The 19,196-nt window shown below is 46.7% G+C and overlaps 1 protein-coding gene across 1 annotated transcript in view; it reads right to left on the bottom strand.

Annotated features, from left to right (window-relative positions):
* Positions 1-18,637, bottom strand: part of PKDCC (protein kinase domain containing, cytoplasmic) — a 43,300-nt gene extending 24,663 nt beyond the window's left edge. The window contains exon 1 of the mRNA XM_081854792.1: positions 17,548-18,637. Coding sequence (XP_081710918.1) covers positions 17,548-18,279 — 732 coding nt within the window. The 5' untranslated portion in view covers positions 18,280-18,637. The remainder of the gene's footprint in view (positions 1-17,547) is intronic.
* Positions 18,638-19,196: the final 559 nt, after the last annotated feature.

The following is a 19,196-nucleotide window of genomic DNA, read 5'->3' as shown; positions in this document are numbered from 1 at the left end:
AATGACTCCCAGGCTGCGCACCTGGTCCTTCAGGGGCACAGTTACCCCATTCAGGACCAGGGAATCCTCCACACCTGCCCGCCTCCTGTCCCCCATAAACAGTACTTCTGTCTTGTCAGGATTCAACCTCAATCTGTTAGCCGCCATCCATCCTCCAACCGCCTCCAGACACTCACACAGGACCTTCACCGCCTTCACTGGTTCTGATTTAAAAGAGAGGTAGAGCTGGGTATCATCCGCATACTGGTGAACACCCAGCCCAAACCTCCTGATGGCTGCATGTAAATGTTGAAAAGCATGGGGGAGAGGACAGAACCCTGGGGCACCCCACAAGTGAGAGCCCAGGGGTCTGAACACTCATCACCACCACTTTCTGAACACGGCCCAGGAGGAAGGAGTGGAACCACTGTATGACAGTGCCCCCAGCTCCCAGCCCCTCAAGACGGTCCAGAAGGATGTTATGGTCGATGGTATCAAATGCCGCTGAGAGATCCAGCAGAACTAGGAAACAGCTCTCACCTTTGTCCCTAGCCCGCCGAAGATCATCAACCAGTGCGACCAAGGCAGTTTCAGTCCCATGGTGAGGCCTGAATCCCGACTGGAAGGGATCCAAATGGTCCGCTTCTTCCAGGCGTGCCTGGAGTTGTTCGGCCACTGCTCGCTCAATCACCTTGCCCAAGAATGGAAGATTTGAGACTGGGCGATAGTAGTGTTTTGCTTATTTTTTTCTTTCCAAACAGTATGTCAAGTGTTTGTTCGGAAGCGTATTTGAAATTCCTCAATGAAAAGATCAGCATTTATTTTCTAAAAATGGTTATATCCTACCTTTTCAAAAGTTAGGTCCTTGGTACCGTTTGCCAACATAATATGAAACAAGTGGGACCCGCAACAACACCTTGCAGTGTGCAGGGCTTCCTGTTCAGTCCAGCCCACCCACCCCCCTCCTTGGTTTCCTATGCCTCCCACTGAGCTGTTGTGGGGGGGTCCCTCCCCCCATAAACCTCATGATTTTGCCAAGCCTGGCAATACCTCTCTCTTGTGCAGGGCATGGGGGATATTGATTCCAACATGGGACCCACGGGAGCAGCCATTTTTAAAAAATTACTGAAAGGGGGTGTCTTGGAAGTGCACAAAAAAAGTGAGGAGTCAGAATTGGCCCATGTATAAGCCACCCCTAATTTAGATATTTCAATGCAGTCTGGCCTATTTACAATCCTGAGCAATTACACAGTACTGGAGGAGATGGGCAGTAGAACCAGGGTGAGAAAGGGAAGGAGAAGCTACCACACTCTTTCCTTCTGTCACACCAAGAGAATTTTACCATGCAATGCTATACAAAGGGGTTTTTTGGTTGTGTCCCCCTCTTTTATTGCCCTACCTACTTTTACACTTTGGCCACACACATATTGACACACAGCCCTTTGGGGGACTGATCAAGCTTCAAGGTGGCACCCAGTCTGAAAAAATGGTTAGCCACCCCTGCTATAGAAATCTTACTCAGAATCAAATGTTTCCAGTGGAACTTATTCCCAGGTAAGTCTGCACAGGACTTGCTGCTGCTTTAAAATGTGCGAATGAACGTTCACCAGCTTTGACTCTTGCAGCCCCATGCCAGAGATCTGTCATTGTCTGGGGAAACCAAGCCTTTCAAAAAATGTATGGTTGTATGAAGTAATTACTCCTTGTCTGAAATAAGTGCCTTTGCACATCAAAACACTGCTTTTAGGAAAGGGAGCATCAGACAAATGGGAATGTTAAAAGCGGGGGGGGGGGAGGAAACTGAAACCAGCAATAGACACTTTGGCATCAGATCTGTACTTGTGGCAGTTTTCTTACACCTTAATTTTTGGGGCAGAGAACTGGGAAGGGAGTGTTAGGCCAAGCAAGCAGGAAAGAAGCAAAAGTCAAACAGAAGCAGGAGGCAGCTGGCCTTTCAGGTGGGGGGAAAGAAGAACATCAGCAGTGGGAACTGTGTTGAGGAATTGCCTGGAGTCCACCAAGATAAATTAAAAGTGATGCCAATTCTGGGATGGAGGCCTACATATAACAGCATGAAGATTAGCCATTAATTCCAGTGATTCCTACCAGTAGCAGTTTTCAATGCCAAACACTACTTGTTACAACAATGTGAAGGCAGCAAAATCCTTTGGAACTGTGCACCGTTTGCAGTGACCCCAGACCCCAGATTGTCAACCTTTGTTCTGGAGGGGGCTGCATTTTGTTGGGCGTAGTCTGCCAAGGGCCAAATTCCAGGGGGTGAAGCTTACAAACCTGCATCTTGCTCGCTCGCTCTCCCCCTTATTAATTTAATTATTATTGCATGTATATTCCCTCACCCTTTCCTTCAATGAGCTCAAGGTGGAATAGGCAGTTCTTTACCCCTCCTCATTTTACCCTCACACAACAACCCTGTGAGGTAGGTTAGGCTGAGTGAGCTTCATGGCTGAGTGGGGGTTCAAACTCTGGCCTCTCAACCTCACTTTAACCACTATAGGTCTCATTTCCACCTCTTTCTGTTGCATCCAATTCAGGGCTTCTCCCACCCATCTAATTCTTCCTTGGGCACATCCAAGCAGTGTGTATCTGCCACATTTTACCGCTGCACCACTAGCCAGGCCTTTTCTGCTCCTTCAGATTTCCTTCGGAGGTGGGAGAGAACAACAAATTACGGTGACGAGAATGAACCCTTTTTCAGACGCGCCCCCTGCCCAAACAGAAGCCAAAGGTCAGACAGGACACAAAACCCGACATGTTTGAAACACAAAATAAAAGACCCCTAGTAAGCTGTCGTCAATGGGTAGAGATAGACAAACAGAAAACCCTTTCTGGCTTAAGTGAGATTTCCAAAGCTGGATTTGTTGAAAAGAACACATGCCAAGAAAAGGCCTTAGCAAAAGTGTTGCTTTTCTATGCCCAGAGAGGAGGAGGAGGAGGAGGAGGAGGAGGGAGGGACAAAATGTTCCAAAAAGAGAAACAGTTAAAAGCCAGCTTCTATGTAGCAAGGATGATGCAAGTCCAGAATAATTCACAGAAAGGCTTTTTTCCTATAATCCAACCCAGCACTGCATGGAGGTGTTCTGTTCTACTTACTGCCTCTGACCACTCTCCCTCGCTGCTCCAAATGCCTGGAATTCCCCTATGCCTCTCTTCTCTCTCTCTTCCAAACCAACCTTAAAGCCTGCTACATCCAAAAATGCTTTGACTTAACCCCTCAGCTTTCTTCCCCCAAACAAAACAAACCCGAGACTGGGACCTGGGAGACTCAGGGTTCGAATCCCCACTCTGCCATGAAGCTCACTGTGAGAGCCAGTCCCTGCCTCTCAGCCTCACCTGCCTCACATGGTTGCTGTGGGGATTAAATGAGGAGGGGGAGAGCCATCTATGCCACCTTGAGCTCCTTTGATAAAAACACAATAAATACTCAGAGTAGACATGACTGAAGCTAAATTCACTAATTTCAATATTCAGTATATCTGGAGGAGCATCTCCACCCCCATCGTTCTGCCCGGACGCTGAGGTCCGGCTCTGAGGGCCTTCTGGCGGTTCCCTCACTGCTAGAAGCCAAGTTACAGGGAACCAGGCAGAGGGCCTTCTCGGTAGTGGCACCCACCCTGTGGAACGCCCTCCCACCAGATCTCAAAAAGAAGAACAACTACCAGACTTTTAGAAGACATCCGAAGGCAGCCTTGTTTAGGGAAGCTTTTAATGTTTGATGTATTACGGTATTTAAATATTTTTGGGAAGCCGCCCAGAGTGGCTGAGGAAGCCCAGCCAGATAGGTGGGGTATAAATAATAAATAATAAATTATTATCATCATCATCATCATCATCATCATTATCATTATCATCATCATCATCATCATCATCATCATCAATGGGCCTACTTAGAGAGATACCCCCACCCCAATAATTTGTTTACTTATACTAGTTTTAAATGTTTCCCAGATTTTATCTGCATGTGTTTTCGTTACTATATACAGTTACATCAATGGTTTTGTGTGTATTTTAGCTGTGTTTCCTGACAGTTTAGTTGTGTACACAGCTTAGACAGTTTTGATCAAGTGGTCAAAAAAATCTTGCTAAATGAAAATAAATACACACAGTGTAAATTTCAATGGTGAACGTCTGCCTTTTGCTTACGTTACTATGGAAGCGTCATTTATTCCAGTGGCACTCTGTGAATAATAATGGAACTAGGGAACAGAGGGAGGGGAGGAACCACTATGAATCTGCCCTGCCCATAATGCTGAGCCCCAGTTCTCCTCCGGATTGGTTAACAACCTGAGCCCCAGAAGGACACCTTGGCTGTCTGTGCCTGGGCACTCCCTGCCTGCCTGCTTAGCCTGGCTGCAATACCAGTGACAGCCCCAACGTAAGAACATAAAAATAGCCAATGGCCCATCTAGGCCAGCATCCTGTTCTCACAGTGGCCAACCAGATGCCTGTGGGAAACTCGCAAGCAGGATTCAAGCAGAAGAGCCCTCTCCCTTCCTGTGGAATACCAGCAACTGTTATTCAGAAGCATTACTGTCTCTGACCATGGAAGCAGAGAACAGCCATTCAAGTTGCTGGCTCTTGTGGGTGGGAGTTCCATAGTCTAACAATGTGCTGTGTGAAGAAGTCTTCTCTCTTATCTGTCCTGAATCTTCCAACAATCACTACCTGGACTAGAGATGCCAGAGAATGCAAAGCAGATGCTCCAGCACAGAGCCACAGCCCTTCCGAATGTTTGAATAAAGGGCTTAGCAAATGCCACTGAAAAAATCTTCTATTACTCCACTTCACATACTCCAGCACTGAGCCATGCTGGCTCACCCTGAGAGGCAGCCCAGTTATGAAAGATGCAAGGATGTTGTTAGGGAAGAGTGAGAACATTTGGCCTGACTCAGCCTTTCAGATCACATTCTTTATTTGGATAATTATCTGCTACTTTTCCAAGAGGGAATCAAACTAAAAAGGTGGCTTAAAATAAAAATAAGTTGTTGGGTTGTTTAAAAAAAGATCACAAGAAAGGAAAGCTAACAAAGAGCTGTTAAACAGCATCATATTAACTGTAGTCAACAGCAGCAGATGAAAAGCCTATAAGACATGTTGTTATTTGTCAAGATTTTCTCCCTGCTGTTCCATCCTCTGGAAATCAAGAAGCATTAAAAAATACTAACTGCATCAAATGTTCTTAACACAATGCTTTCGGAAATTGCATCTTGAATCATACACAGGTTTGCCACAAATACATACACACAAAGGCACACTCCCCACCCAAAAAAGATAATCACAACTTCAAATGATGCCCCTGGGAAAAAAATCCCCAAATCCACAGCTGGGCAACATCTTTCTGTGTCACCTGATAGCAGTGGCTGCTGTTTGGTTGGTCTTAATAAAAGTCATCACTCAAGCTGTGGATTTTTATTTGAGTTCTTCTCTAACAGATCAACACAGCTACCTTTGCTTTTTGTGTGCCCTGGAAAATATGCTATTTTCATGACAAGCAATATCATGAGGAGGTATATTAAAATAAACTAAAAATCTATTTCATTTATGAATTGCTTCCCAAGAAGCATTTCAAATTTATATAATTTCGTAAAATTTATGTGCCGCTTAATTGTGGTTGGTTGTTTTTTTTAAAAAAAAAAAAAGCTTCAAAGCAGTTCACAAGAAGAATAAAACACAAGGATGAAATCATCAGTAAAAAAATAGTTGAAAATATCTATTTAAAACATAATTTAAACCAACAACAATACACACACACACACACACAAACACCTACTGGCATTCTACATATCTTGCCAAAATGAAAATGGTTTTTGCAGGTGCCAGAAACAGTACAGTGAAGGCGTTTAAGTGATGTCAATAGGCAAGGAGTTCCAAAGTTGCCACACTAAAAGACTCAGTTCTTACAAATGTGGAATGAGTGTGATGTAGCAGTTATAACAGCATCAGTTCTACAGACTGAAGCGGTCAAGTGGGCATCTGTGGGGTAAGGATGCAGTTAACAAATTACAATGCCCAGAAATCTTTGGGGGAAGAAACCATGTCATTTTATAGCGGTATTCTACTGCTTTAAATGTGTAGCGTAGACAAGATCAAAGCAAAAGTGCGAAGAATTCAGAGCTAGGAATCCCTGGCTCTCCTTGCATAACTTCCTACAGTGCTCCGTGTTCCCGGGCTGGCGAAATGGAATGACTCTTCAGCCAGCTCTTTAGACGCACCCTTGACATCATCGGCCTGTTCCGACATAAAACTGCCTTCTGTTGCAAACCTCAGTTGTTTCGAAAGGGTGCTGAAATTAGTCACAACGGGTCCAAGAACAGGCCTTTTGTGGTGAGGATTTTGAAGAAAAAGCAGATGAGGGTTGTCACCCGCTCCTATTAAAGAAACAGCAAACTGGAACAGACCCCTTAGGGAGTGATTTACATGAGACGAATAATAGAGGGTGTCGAAAGATGCAACTTGATAAATTGGGCTGCATTTATTTTGAGAAAGGGCAGTTTGGAAAGCGAGGGAGGTGGGGCCTTTTATTTAACATTATCGAGCACATTTTTACCTGCTTCCTCTTAAAAACTGCACTACCTCGCCTTCCCCAATTTCCCCCTAAGAATTTGCAGTCCAGCCCTTTCAGAGCAGAGACCTCCGGCACTCGTTTAATAATGACACGGATAGTTATGGCTGGTTTGCAATTGTATCAGCTCTGGGCTTCCAACGGCAGCAGAGTTCTTGCTAACAGATCCTTTCCTCACTCTTAAAGGCTCAGGATAACATCTGGGCCTTTGGGGAAGCATTCTCGCAAGAAAGAAGCACTTTGTGTAATTCATCTTTCCACGCCAAGCTGCATCTGTCTTCTCCGTCAACCCACCTCCTGTCTCCTGCCAGCCCCCTCCAGCAACCTTCCTTAGACTGTGATGGACTCCAGCAAATTGCCAGGAGGTGGCATTGCTTTGACCTCACCAACTCGCTTCACCCTCCATCAAGAACCAACCAGGATAATAATAATAATAATAATAATAATAATTATTATTATTATTATTATTATTATTATTATTATTATTATTATTATTTTTTTTTTATTTATACCCCGCCCATCTGGCTGGATACATGCATCACCTTGAGATGTCTTGTCCACAGCAAGAAGACAACCAACCCCCAGTGAGAAATCTTCTGCTGGGGCCATCATGAGTCAGTGCAAAACAGCGAAGAAGAAGAAGAAGAAGAAGAAGAAGAAGAAGAAGAAGAAGAAGAAGAAGAAGAAGAAGAAGAAGCAGCAGCAGCAGCAAGGAGGTCCAAGCAGAAGATAGGGCATCACACAAACACCCCCGCCCACCTCATTTTGTCCTCATGTAACCATAGGAGGTAAGATTAGGATGGAGATTTATCCTCACCCTTCTTGAATGAGCAGAGATTTGAATCAGCATCTACTGGTCTGATAACTCTCAAATTCATGACATCACAAGGGGAGAGATAGTTTGATATCTAGTCTGTGGTTGGACTGGGCCCTATCTGTGTGACTTTACTGGCAAATCAGAAAAACATTTATTGTATTTAATCAGTAGCTATTCTACTAATACAGGCATCCCCAAACTCAGCCCTCCAGCTGTTCTGGGACTACAACTCCCATTATCCCTAGCTAACAGGACCAGTGGTCAGGGATGACAGGAATTGTAGTCCATAACAGCTAAAGGGCCGTGTTTGAGGATGCCTGTACTAATATGGACCCCAAGGAGGCTTTCAGCAAACCAAAAAACCACCACACCAAAGAAACACATAAAGACCAAAATTATCACATGTTAAAATGACTTTTTCGATTTTTTCCCATGCCTAGCAACATTCCAGATGTATGCATCTAGGATTGCCAAGTTCAGCCCCTAAAAGCTGGAAACAGATGAGTAGAAGCTCGTTTTTATCAACATACACTGAAGACTCACACACACCCCTCCAATAAAGTCTTCACTGCACGGTGGGGAGAAAATAAGAGAGCTGGTTGGACAGACCCCATTCCCAGGGAGCCTCTACCGGGTGAACAGAACCCTAAGAGAAATACACCACATTTCCAAAGTCCCTTGACGGTTACAATCAACTTTCCTGCCAGTTGGCGCTAACATCAGAAGAAGAATTGTTTGAGACGAGCTGTTTATGACCGGCTGAGCCCGCATGAGGCTTATAATTATGTTTGATTACAGTAAATCAAACATCGCTATTGTCTCTTTACAATCACAGCCATTGTTTGAAATTAACAGCTAAGTTACTGCAGTTACCAAGCAAAGGATTTCTCTGTCTTCTCCAGACTGGGAGGTGGCGGCAGGTACAGAGTCAATATATGAATATGCCTGCTGTTTTCCACAGTATTATATGGTAAAAATCCAGGACTTTGGTGATTCTTCCCTCTCCCCTCCCCACTTACAGGTCAGGAGAAAAGAGATAGACAGGCCATCAGCGGAGTTTGATGGAGGAGGGCTGCAAAGCAATTAGTGGGGCTTCTAAATCTTCAGAGACAATAAGTCAGTGACCCAGATCCCCCCCTTCTCAAATGCCCCTCATTATTAAATCAACCTTAATGAGACACTCTCCTCCGCTGCTCCTCCACCACCTCCCTTCATTCCAGAACAAACGACATTCTCATTTTGATCTGCACCTGCCCATCACAATGGCTGGCGGGGGTGGAACCACACTTGGAGGAATTGAAATTGACAAGCAACTTGAAATGCCCCATAAGGCGTGTGTGTGTGTGTGTGTGTGTGTGTGTGCGCGTGCGCGCATGCATACACACAGGTTTTTGTTGTTCTTATTTAGAGCAGTTGTTACTGTTGTTATTTAGAAAAAGTAGTTGTAAGGGGCCGAACCAGCTCATGTATTTTCTTTGCAAAGATGCATTTTTTGGTACAGACAGGCCTTCCACAGCTGAACTCTCCCCCATATCCCTTCATCTTGTGCTCTGTGTTTCTTCTGATTTTCTCAATGTCCACGGGGCTGGGAGCAGCGCCCTTATAAGAAAAGGCATGGGCTTGTTTAGTTTCGAAAAAAAGAAGGCAAGTAAGCGTGGCACGTCACAGAGGCGTGATTCAACTGAATTATGTTTTTCTCCCTCATAATACTAGATCTCTGGCCATCCAATGTTGGAAAACCCAGGACAGACAAAACCAAAGCACTTCTTCACACAGAGCAAACTTAAGCCACAGGATCTGCTATCAGCAAGGTGCAGGGATGTTGACAAACTCAAATTGCTTTAAAGGGTATTTGTAGATAAAATCATGTAGGATAAAACGGTGAATGGCTAGCCTTAATCAATCATCTGTTGGGGTTCTCCTTACATTCTCATTTGGCCCATCTGGACTCCTGAAGGTGAACACTTTTTTATTTTATTTTATTTTATTTTATTTATTAATATATGTGTGCGCCTGTCAAAATTTAGTACACAGAAAAGGAAAATATGGTGGAATTCTTTCTTTTTGTAACTCACTAAAAAACCACGAATCAGTTTCCTTACATGTTAGCAATTCGACTAAAGGCATCCATGCTGATTCAAATTTCAATCGATCACTCAATTACATTTTCTTATAAATTAAACAGCTGTTCAGAAGCATTTGTGCATTCAGTCTATTTATATCCCATTAAATGCTTTAAGGGGAAAAAGGGGGGCACTTTATTTTTAGAATATGAACTAGCTATTATTACCTTTAAGAAAAAACCCCAAGAGTCAAAAACAGACATTTAGCTGCCTGTCTGCACCCCAGCTGAAAAACAAAAGTAGTTTGTCCATGTTTGCATAATGTGACGTTCTTATTTCTAGGCGCCAGGCAAAAAACATTCCTCTTTAACCAGGCCTTTGGTTGATTGACATCCTATGCCCTTTTAAAATGGGGGGGGTTGCAGGGGGGTGTAATTGGGTTGTTTTGCTTTTATTTTGATAATGTATTTTGCTGTTTTATATTCTGATTTAATCCTGTGAACCACCCTGAGACCTGCGGGTATATGGTGGTATATAAAATTTAATAATAATAATAATAATAATAATAATAATAATAATTACTGCCTCCCCTCATCTGCTGCCTTTCCCAGCTGGCAAAAGAGGAGCTTGGATTTAAAATAAATCCACTCTTCTGTGAAGAATCACAAAAAAGTATTCAGCCAAACATCAACCTAACGAAACTGCTCTTGAAGCCAGTCTAATCTCTGTCAGTAAGAGATTAGTTTTGGAGCTGGCACTGTGAGTACCCAGCCCCAAGACATCCTAGTTTGTTCTTCCTGCAAATATAGACAGCCCATATATATTCAATGATGTACCTTGACAGGTGAGTGAACTCATGTGGATTATGGGGAGAGAAAGAACATCCTTGAGATATAAACGTCCCAGGATATGCAAGGCCTTCAGAGTTCAAACATGCACCTTGAATTGGGCCCAGGAGCAAGCCGGTAGTTGTCATAGAACAGGATGAGTATCAGAAGGCATGCAGCCGTTTTCTGCACCAGGTAAGAAGGCTTCCAAGTCGCCTTCAAGGGCAGCCCCACAGAAACTGTGTTGCAGTAATCAAGCCTTGACCTTCCAGAGGCATGGGTCACCAATGGAGCAAGAGTTGTCACGTTCAGAAACAGCAAAAGCTTTCTAATGATCCAAAAATGGGGAAAGAGTATCAACCTGCCACTGAATTTACTATTATATTTTCACTGTGCAGGGAAGGATGCCACGTGGATTTCAAAACTCATGTATGGGATTGTCTGGAGCCAGTACTGCTTGAAGGGAATTGAAAGGGTAAATAGTTTGTGTTGAGTGATCCTATATATATATATATATACTCTGAGATTCCAAGCCATGAGTTCTGATTTCTGATTGGAGATTACAGGCTGCTCCAGAATAAGGGGCTATTTGTGGATAAATAGGCTAATTCACTAATGCTTTGGAGGCCCGTGGCAACCCGTCACTCACCGTAGATGGATGTGCTGCTGAGCTGGAGAGAAGAGCAGGAGAATGGGTGGTCTCCAGTGTATTCCCTGCACTCAAGGAAGCAGTAAAAGGAAAATGAGCTTCTGTTCTTGAAAGCTCTCTACACTTTCTCTGGACACTAAGAGCTTTGCTTTAGGAAGTTCGCCTAAACAGGTTGGGTTTATTTAGAAAGGCTGTCCCCTCCTGTCAAAATTAAATCAGAAGTCAGAAGGGCCTGGGGTAGGGGTGCCAAGGGATGGAGTTTCAAGCTTTCCCAGAAATTTATATAAAGAGATCAGTGAAGTGATGCTTTTTGCAAGAGGCTGGTTTTGCCATTATTCACTTCAGAGGACGAAGGATGAAATCAGAAACTAAGATTATAAGGCAGAAGAAATGTTGTCACACAAATGCATGCAAAATTAATCTATGGAAGTCTTGGCCAGAAACTCAGATGGGGAAGAATGAGACAAATTCATGAAGGAGAGGCTAATATTCGTTATTGTTCAAATTATTATTATTTTTCTTTGTTTGTGTGTTTATATTATAATATTTGTATTGCATCTTTTTTTGCCAGGGTGGTTTTATAAGAAATAAAAGGGAAGGGGGAAAGAACATGTAAAACCAAAATGAGATAAACTCAAGCAAAACCATTAAAAAGGTCTAGAAAATATGAATGACTCCACTGGCACTGGAAAGATGGACAGAGTAGTAGGCACCAGGTGAATGGCACCACTACCAAAAAGGCCCTGTCTCTCTCATTGCTAGTATACACCTTAACTCAGATGTGGGGAGCAAACACAAGGCAGCCTCTGAAGAAGGCTTGGCAAGGACCAGGGGCAGAACATCTGCCTGGCATGCAGAAGGTCACAAGTTCAATTCCTGGCATCTCCAGGTGGGGCTGGGAGAGACCCTTGATCTGAATCACTGCCAGTCAGTGTCAACAATGCTGAGCTTGACAGACAGACAGATAGTCTGTCTCATCATAAAGCAGCTTCCTAAAAACTTAAACACAGATAGGCTTATATGAAAGCAGGCAGTCCTAAATGGGATCTCCGTGTTTAGAGGACCCGTGTTTAGAGGCAGAAGCGGAGAGACAGTTTGCAGGGGTTTCTGCCTTTAACATAATCATTATTATTAGCAGCAGTAGTAGTATTTAATGAAATACTGCTTGATGCCAAAAATAGGCTTCTAAACGGCTTCCAAAATATTAAGGCCAATTGCACAAACATTAAGATATAGACATTCATAATTAAAATATACACTAAGGCAACAGTGCAGCAATTAAAACAGGAGGCTTCGGGCTGTGCTGGGTGCTTCCCAAAAATACTGGGGCTGGCCAGCATTCAAAATATGATTCTGGACTAGATGGAACTTTGCTGCAGTCCAGCAGGGCTCTCCATAGCATCCTTACAGAATCCAGCTTCCAGCATGGAGACGAGCCCAGTTGAAAAAGATAATCCACTTTAAAGCTAAAATGGAATGAGACCTGCACTTAAACCATATTCCAAAACCTCTCAAGGACAGAACAGATTCAGCCTTCTAGACTCTTAAAAGGATTTTGGCTTGTCTGGGGGTTTGATGGAACGCGCCGTTAAATCCTGCTCAGTTTAAAAATGGGAAGGTCTAAAGCAGAGGCTCCCAAACTGTGGCCTACAATCTTCATTCAAGGGGCCCCACAGTGTGCCTGCAGATCTGTGGTTGAAGCTGGGAAATGGGCACATCCATTTCACTGAATATTTGATATTAATTTTTAATGTACCTTTTAATTGCTTCTTTTCTTTCTTATATTGCATTTGAAGTCTAAGGAATTACAATTGGTACCACAGGCAGAAAAATATTTAAGTGGTCCACCAGGACCCCCAGTAATTTTCAAGTGGTCCGTGGGCAGAAAGGGGGGCATTTGGGAACCGCTGCTTGAGAGCAATCTTCTGTAGGGTTCTAGACAGGTTGATGCTCACTATTTTGGAGCAGAAAAGAGTCAGACTGGAGTATTCACAGTACATCTGTAGCTTGATACAACCTCATAGCTGACTGAAATCCTTTGTGTGTGGGGGGGTGTTCTAAAAAGCATGTATATTGAATACACAAAACAGAAAGCCGCACTCTGGTCTTACCCCAAACATCCTCTGTAAAAGCTATTTCAAAAGCTCTCAGAGCAACAATAGATCTATCTGTGGGAGTGGGTCCACGATAATATCCAGCTAGATCTACTGGCTTCCTTTTTATTCAGATCCTTTGCCTGTAATGCCCTAGGAAGCATTTAGTGCTTGTCTGCATTTCACCGGTATTTTAAAAAATGAAATTATGCTGGCGGTTTTTCTTATTTCATATCCGCCTTCCCTCCAGTGTGTTGGGGATCCTGCTCGAGTAAGCCTTACTGAGCCTGTGAGGAAGCCAAAGGAATCTAAACCCCATTGGCAAATATGGTTCTGATTATTTAAATGAAATTTACTCATAATTGGGGTGGCACTTAATCCATGAAGTCGTAATTGACCAAGGCGGGAGAAAGAGGCTCTGAAAGGAGGTAACTAGATGGCCCTTGATTCTCTTTCAGGGTCCTCCCCATCAGGATATTTGCTCACAAAAGGAACTGGGGAGGGGGAAGAGAAGATAGGCATTTCTGAGACGTGCTCCATGGAATTACAAATAAGAGGAACAGCTCATTGCGCCTCCTCTAATTTTCATGGGCCTAATGGAAGAGACTTGCTCAAAACAAATCTTTTCTCTGCAGAGCGGCTGGGTGTCTACAGAGAGAGAGGCTAAATGCCCGGCTTTTGATAGAAGCCGAGCTTTCATTGTGCGAGGAGGCCAGCCAAATTCTGTGTAGGTCCCCCACCCCACCGAAAAGCCCACATAAGCTCTTGTTAACAAGCACAGTCCTTAAAGAGGCCTGAAAGTGATGGCTATAGCTTGAGATGAACTCGGATCCTGGCTGTCAGAGAGACCCTGCAGCCCCAATAAATTGGCCTCTGGGAATTCTCTAGGGCTGGTATTCCTCGCCATGCTTCCTTGGGGTAAGCCCATTTCAACTCAGCGAAACTTCCTTCCCAAGGACAGGTTAGATTTTACCTTAAAGGTGGCTTAGTCCAAAGACACTTTTTCTCAGAACTGGAGCTAGTTCAAAGAAGTGGCTCTGTCCTAAGCGAGGACCTGAAAAGGGATCATCTGTAGGAAATGTAACTGCCTGAATGAGAGGCTGTCGGGGTATTGCTTGGGGTGGGGGGGAGAGAGAAGAGGGGTTTACAGTCAGGTTTGCGCATATTGATTTGGAAAGCAAGACCCATGAGCGGATTCACTGTGGATTATTCCGAGGCATAGGATGGCAGCCAAACAGTGGCAAGGGGAGGGAAGAAGGGGTACAAACAGGGAGTCTCAATCTCTCTCTCCTTTATCTGAGAATATGACATTGTTGACAGGCCCAAAGGGGAAAAAATTGCGCACATCCATCTCCAGCGAGAAACACAAGGTGAAACAAAGTCCTCTTTAAAAACAACAACAGAGGGGGATGGGGAGGGAAGCTTTAGCTGTCAAGCTCCATCGACAGCCTTGTCTGTGCTGTTGACAAGACCAATCTGATGTACTCCCGAGTCAAAATTGCTAACAGAGACCTCCTTCTCCTCTCGCTGCTGTTTCTGGAGAGGGGAGATCTTTCTCCCTCTCTCTCTCGGGTCATCTCCCCTCCCGACTCCTCGCCGCCCTCCCCACCCCCTCTCTCTGGCAGGATCGCAGCTATGAGCCGTTTCTCGTTCTCCTTCCTGAGCGGGAAGCGATTGCCAAACCGGGTCAAAAAACCTAGATTCGAAATTGAGAAGCCTGCCTGGTTCCTCCGAAGAGACTCCGGCTACAGGCTCTGTTCTCAGGGGCACCCAAGCCGATGGGAATCTTGCTCAACTGCTTTGCCGATCGCCGCCTCCTGTTACAGAGCAAGGGGTGTTTGCCATCGAGGCCGCCAAGATTCTTGTTTAGACAGATTGCCCCTCCACACACACGTACTCGCCATTATTTTATTTGGGTGGTTCTGTATTACAAGTGTATTATAGCGGGTGGTCTTTTTAAAAAAAGAAGAAGACGCTATAAAGCTCCTCTCGCATACGAACTCCTATCGACTTCCGGTGGGTTTACTCGCGAGTAAGCAGGAACAGGATTCCCAACTTAACCGTTTTCAGATCCCATGCCATTTCAACGGGAGAAAGTGAAGGCTTGATTTAATGCATCCGCAGCAGGGTGTGTGTGTGTTTGTGTGTATGTGAAGTTTGCAAGTGATTCGGTTTGCCAGAATACGGTGTGATTTATTACCCGTACGATGGATATTTGCACAAAACAGGAGAATGTATGAGTTCCCTGTCCCGAGGAGCACCGGGAACAGACATTCGGGCACCATCGGGAGCCTTGACCTCCGCGAGGAAAAGGGGTTCTTTCTAATAAGAGTATTTAAAATCCCCGATTCAAACCTGCTCGTTCTAAGATCGGCCACGATGCCCTCGTCGGCTAAGAGCTGCGGCTGAATGTCATCGAGGCCCCTTGTCTTGCTGAACGCAGCCACCCGGTTGCCTATCCACAACTTAAAGCGAGCGCTTAGCGGTTCCGAGTCTGCAGCTCGGCTCTCTCAACTAAGCGAAAGCCAAGGTTCTCTTCCAATTAGGCATTCACGGCGCTAGTCCTCCGGATGCGCTCGTGTGCCGCCGTGCAAGCTCGGGCAGAATCCCACTGCGCGCCGCGCTACTGAGAGAACCGACGTGGCGGAGCTGTGAACCCCGCGACCCCCTCATCTCAGAGAAGATCCATACCGATTCGACGGGACGCCGAACCTCCCAAGAGCTGTTGAAAGCTTGCCCGATTTCTCCCGGGTTTCTGGGACTCCCCTGTCTCCAGCTCAGAGAGAGATTTAAACGGAGAGCTGGTTGGGGGATCTACACGTTTCTGCCTCCTTTCTGCTGCTAGAACACGTCGCCCGCTCACGTCTACACGACTGTGGCACTCGCAGGTTTGAACACGCGGAACTGCCACCGTCGCGGCTTAGTTTTCCCCAATCGACGTACGAAAAGTTCTATTTGCCTACCCCAACTCCTCAAGTTTTCTTCTTGATCCAGGCTGATAACACTGCACAAATCATTGGGCAGAACAGATAAAGAACTCTGTGCGACTCCCAAACTTGGCACATTCTGCTGTCGACAGAATTTCCTCTAAGCCTCCACCTCGCTAGCTGTGTATCTCTGTGTTACGAAGCTACCTTAAACCAAGGCAGAGCATTGATCCATTTAGTTCAATATCGTCTCCACACTGAGCTGCAACATTTCAGGCGGGGTTCCCACCCCAGCTCTACTCGAAGATGCTGAGGATTAAACTAAAGACCTTTGGAGCGCAAAACAGACTGTACCAATGAGCTGCGGCCCTTCCCCTCTTTTTTTAAGCTGGGTTTTAAGCAAATTTATCAGGATGCGAGGTCTTAAATCCACTAGAATATTTCCAATTTGAGCTTCCTCCGGATTGCGGCCCTCTCTAGCGCAATAAAAGCAGCCAAATATTTCTGATTTATCCAGCATTCTCCCCCATCGGATTGGAATTTCCGAAGTTTAGGGGAAATACCCCCAGAACAGCTGTCTCAAGCATCCCGACCCCGAAACACACGGAGGAACTGCAACGTCCTATGTATTCACGGAAGGAAGTCCCACTGAACTCAATGGAGCTTACTCCCAAGTCTGCGCGTTTAGGACTGCAACCTGAGGATTAACCAAAGCGATTTAATTGGCACATTAACGTAAGGAAGCAAATCTCATAGGAGTTCCTTTAAGCTTCGTGCGTCCAATATTTAGGCTGCAGTTTATGCCGGGACCTTAAGTACCGTATAAGGACACGTTTCACGAAACTCACTGGGACTTCCTTGTGAGGAGACAGCATTAGGTGTCGAGGATCGGGAAAGCAGTCTAACCCAAATCAGGAGACCTGATCCTATTCACTTTTTCCTGGAAGTGCAAATTCAGAGAGTTCTCTGTCACACACACCCAAAATCTCTCTCTAGGATTTATTTCCAAATGAAGTTCATCGGTGGCCAAAATGGGCTTTAGAACTATAAATCTTGGGTTGGAGAGCATGGCAGCGCATGTTTGCCTTCGGACAGATCGCAAGGGAACTTCCAGAAGCAAACGGGTCTCGGATGTGCTGCCAGACGGCTCGATCCCAAATCACACTGCAACACCTAGGTGCCATCTTCGCCTTGGGAGGAGCGAGCAGCAACACCGAGAGGTCGCACGTGGCCGGCCGCGCTGGTAAACTTCCCTAACTTGACGCGTCAGGAGGACTGTGGTGCGGATTAACTCTCCTTCCACAAACGCGCCAGTTCCAAAAGAGCCCAATTAAAACATCATTATTCCAGAAGCAAAGAATACAGCCCCGCCGGGAATTGGCAGTACAATGGCTTCCCTCCCAAAATTCCCCCTTTTTCTCCTAATGCAATACACGTCTAAACAATTTTTAATAAGGCAGGATCTCAACAACAAAAAATCCAACCCCAACGTTTAACTAGGTTGCTCCACTCGATCGCTCACACAATTAAACAATAAAACCAGTGTGTCTGTCTGCGTCTCTCTACCTCCCCCCATCCCAATTCTTCACACCGGGACCCCCCCCCCATTTACCTGGAGGATGTTGGGGTGTCGCAGCCTCTGCAACAAGACCATCTCCTTGGCGATCTTATAGGAAGCCAGGCGGTAGCAGCCTTCCAAGGAGGCGTACAGCTTGACGCAGTTGTCGATGTCGTGGCCGCCGAAATCGACGGACTTGAGGGCCACGGCCAGGCTCCGGTTGAGCACGGCTCTGTAGACGGCCTTGGTGTAGCCCGAGCCCAGGTAGTGCACGTCGCTCACGTTGCCGATGTCCCGGCAGCCGAGCGCCAGCGGGCCGAGCGAGAGCTCCAGCTGCGCTCGCGGGTGGTCCCAGGGCGCGCCGCCCCAAGAAGGAGCCCGGGGTCCGGGCAGCTTGGGGCGGCTGCTGCTGCTGCTGCGCTCCGTGGAAGAAGAAGAAGACAAGGAGGCAGAGAGCCGCTGCGGAGCCAGATCCATGAGCCGCCGCTCCAGGGGTCGCACTGCGCCGGCGGCAGCTGCCTCCCGAGGCGGCTGGTAGCGCAGCACCTCCTCGTAGCGCTCTCGGATCTGCCGGGCGAGGTCCTCGGGGAGGGGGCGGCTGCTGCTGCTGCCGCTGCCGCCCGCCTCCCCCGGCGAGCCCGCCAGCGAGTGCGTGACGCCCGCGCTGAGCTGCTGCTGTTGCTGCTGCTGGGGATCAAAGGCCGGGATGAAGAGGACGTTGAGCAAAGTGCCCAGCAGGAAGGACATGCAGAAGCCGGCGGCCACGGCCAGCTTGCGCCGCTTCATCGCCCCGGAGAGCTCGGGCAGGGCAGCGATCGCGGCTCGCCGCTGCTTGCCTCCGCTGCCGCCGCTGCTGATCAGCTTGGCTGCCGCGAGCTCCTTTGCAACATTCCAGCTCCGCAGCAGCGACGGCCAAGGAAAGAAAACCACCAGCGGCTCTCCCCAAAATAAAAGCACCCGCCAGCCGCCTCTTCACGCTGCCCGGCCGCCGCTCCGCCGCCCTGCCACCCTCATGACACTTGCCTCCTCCAGCGCCGCCCTTATAAAGCCTCCCCGAAGCGCTTATTATTAGCTGCACCCCGGCCAGGAGGGAGAGGGGAGTTCGCATTTGGAACGGGGGAGGGAAATGTATTTGGAATCCTCCGAGCGTTCTGCACACAGGGTGACGCCGCCTGATTGGCGGAACGCGAAGGGCGGCACGGGGGTGGATGGGAAACGTAGTCTCCCGCTCGGCGCGGAGAATGGAGAGCGCGGGAAAGAGGACTACGGGTCCCAGAGGGCGCTTCTGCGGCGGAGAGGAAAGGGGGCTCCTGGAGGAGGCGCCGCGGACTCGCTAACGGTGTCGCCCGCAGAAGACAGCGGTGAATGGGACCGGGTATGGGGCCCCTTCTTGCCCTGCGGCTGGTTCGCGGCCTCGCCGCCTGACCCGCAGGGAAGGGAAGGGGGTCATCGGAATGCGGAAAGTAGAGCTTGAAAGTTAGAACAAAATAAAAAAATCCCTTCCAGTAGCACCTTAAAGACCAACTAAGTTAGTTCTAGGTATGAGCTTTCGTGTGCATGCACACTTCTTCAGATACCATGCACACGAAAGCTCATACCTAGAACTAACTCAGTTGGTCTTTAAGGTGCTACTGGAAGGAATTTTTTTATTTTGTTTTGACCATGGCAGACCAACACGGCTACCTATCTGTAACTTGAAAGTT

The sequence above is a fragment of the Podarcis erhardii genome (genome assembly GCF_964252035.2).
Source record: "Podarcis erhardii genome assembly, chromosome: 3".
NCBI lineage: Eukaryota > Metazoa > Chordata > Lepidosauria > Squamata > Lacertidae > Podarcis > Podarcis erhardii.
This window is presented reverse-complemented; position numbering and strand designations above follow the sequence as displayed.